The sequence below is a fragment of the Etheostoma spectabile genome, chromosome 21 (assembly GCF_008692095.1).
Source record: "Etheostoma spectabile isolate EspeVRDwgs_2016 chromosome 21, UIUC_Espe_1.0, whole genome shotgun sequence".
NCBI lineage: Eukaryota > Metazoa > Chordata > Actinopteri > Perciformes > Percidae > Etheostoma > Etheostoma spectabile.
The window spans coordinates 12,402,075-12,404,632 of record NC_045753.1 but is presented as its reverse complement, the minus strand read 5'-3'; the positions used below and the strand labels follow the sequence as shown (position 1 = coordinate 12,404,632).

The window sequence follows — 2,558 nt, the reverse complement described above, 5'->3', positions numbered from 1 at the left end:
AAAAAAAAAAAAAAAGCTACAGCCAAAAGACAGTTAACTTAACTTACCATGAACTTATCAAAAAGCCACATGAATGCAGGAACTGGTAGCAGCATTTGAAACAAGGTAATTATGTATACGTCAGTATGGAGGCCCCAGTCTGAGTGTTTGTGTGTGTACCTGTGTAAACACACAGCAGCCAGGTGCCGATGAGAGGGGCGAACGTCTGGCCAGGTTTGGTCAACAGAGCGACCATCCCGAAGAGGAGAGCGGAGGTGGCCTGCTGACGTCGATTGACCACAAAGTCCTCATCCACCAGATCGGAAATAACCAGTTTCAGCAGCTTGCACGTCCCCTCCGTAAACACTCGGTTACTAGGAGGAAGAGAAGTGTCCAGTTACCGTCTCCAGTCCAAACAGTGGTGTAGTTTGTACAAAAAACAAAAAACAATAACATTTTGATTTTAAAGATGTCAATCAAGAGCAGATCACTCAGTTCTACTTTAGAGTATTCCTGTTAATGTGTCCCAATCATTCATAATGCTTCTATTTGTTGAGAGCAGTCTTTTAGAACGAGGGGAAATACAGTAACAATTTGTAACTTGTGGCTTGTATGTTTCTGTATCAGCTTAGTCTTAAGGTTTGAGAGAAAGAACCAAAAGCATTCACACACTGTTGACAACTACCACGACTTTGACAAACATATGACTAATAACACACACCATCAGGGCTTGGCTGCTGAGTGCTAGAGACTAGAGAGAGATTATGAATCCTGTTTTCAACTATTATTATTAATAATGGAATAAAATGCCAAAGTAGCTATCTAATTGAAAACCTGGAAGTTGCTTAGCATCTTCTCTGATTCAGCAATGTATATTTGCTCTTTATTTACCTTATATTGTTATTCTGTTATGTCAGTACACTCTGTTCTACAACATCGACTGTCCCTGCTCTGTGTTCTGTGGATAGATAGTCTATGGATAGAAAGTGTATGTTGTTACAGATTTAAGACATATGATTTTTTCCCCTCGTTCTCATGAGTGAAAGAGGCACAGACTGGAGCAAAGTTGACCTTTCATGGGAACAAAAGGTCTTGTAGCACGGAAAAGTTAACACAATATTTGGATACAACACGTAACGAATGTTGAGTTAACCTCGGAAACAGGCTGCGACAGAAAGAGTCCTTGACAAGTCCTTATACGAGTGAGGCACGGAACGACATGTGTTGCTGTGTGTTTGTGTATCCAATGATGAAAAATAATGAACAAAAACAAGCCAACAAAAAAAACAAGCTGTCACACATCGGATCCCTGATGCGTGTGCTGATGTGCGTGGCCATACCTAGCAATGAAGATGCACAGCAGATAAATGTGGTCAGCCCCTGCCAACAGCATAGCCACACTAAGTCCCAGTTTGAGCATAAATAGCCAGCGGATAACCTGGTAAACCCCATAACGCTGGCACAGTGTCAGGAAATACAAGTTGTTCAGGTGGGGGGCAATGAAAGAGATGCCTGCGTGGGAGCAAAAGCAGAACCGCATTAAGAAATGACTCATCAGCAGAAAGAATAGTAACTGTAAACATAGCAAATAATAGCAAATAATATAGAAATATGATCCATTCTGGCCACAATAAGATCTGTTTCTAACAATTCAGCAGATGTATTTCAGAATACCACGTCACTGGTTTTCTGCCATCTTCATGATCTTGAAGTCTGGGAGGATGACTGGATCAGAATATCATTCTGCATCATCACATTTATCTACTTATTGCCAACTAAAATGCGATTAAAATATAAAAAAGAAGCGTGTGTGTCTCTAGCTTGCATGCTGCCAGTATTAGCTTTAAACTGTGTTTTTCTCCATTCAGTATAACTTTCATCTCACAGTCAAACCCAGTATAAAATATCGAAAGAATACTCACACTGCAGTCAATTTCAATCATAAGTGGTTTCCTTAAACATTCAATGTGTATTATGCTGTGATAATCATTGCAGTATCTATTACTAACAAACTTGAATTAAAAGGACTTGAATTAAGAGGACTTGAATCAGGAGGAATGTGTGAGTTATCTGTCTGTCCCTTACCGAGTAAGATTGAACCCGTAGAGGCAGAAACATTGTCAGACAGAAGATGTTCCAGAAAAAGAGGGAAGAAGTTGCTGTTGAAATGGCAGTGAAACACCTTTAGGGGAACAGAGACAACAATAAAAGTTAACAGAGTAGATTAAAGCGCCCATATTATGCTCATTTTCAAGGTTCATAATTGTACTTTGAGGTTGTACCAGAATGGCTTTACATGGTTTTCTTTTCAAGAAACACCATTGTTGTACTGCACATTGCTGCAGATCCGGTTTTCACACTGTGTGTTTAGGTCTCTGTTTTAGCTACAGAGTGAGACATCTAACTTGTTTTAGCTAAAGAGAGAGACATTTTTCTTCTATACTATCTTTGTTGGGAGTAGCAAATGCGCAGTAGCTAGGTAAGATCACATCAGATAAATAACTTTCTCCAACTTTGGTCAATACAAAGCAGGATTAGCTGGGAAACGAGGGGCACTTGTGGAATACCTGCAGAACAGG

At 39.9% G+C, this 2,558-nt stretch overlaps 1 protein-coding gene across 2 annotated transcripts in view; it reads right to left on the bottom strand.

Moving 5' to 3' along the window:
* Positions 1 to 2,558, bottom strand: part of mfsd13a (major facilitator superfamily domain containing 13A) — a 10,011-nt gene that overhangs the window by 967 nt on the left and 6,486 nt on the right. For both annotated transcript variants that reach the window (XM_032501775.1, XM_032501776.1), the window contains exons 6-8: positions 2,065 to 2,161; positions 1,320 to 1,491; positions 160 to 353 (exon numbers count right to left, since the gene is read on the bottom strand). In XM_032501775.1, the coding sequence (XP_032357666.1) occupies positions 160 to 353; positions 1,320 to 1,491; positions 2,065 to 2,161 (463 nt within the window). The remainder of the gene's footprint in view (positions 1 to 159; positions 354 to 1,319; positions 1,492 to 2,064; positions 2,162 to 2,558) is intronic.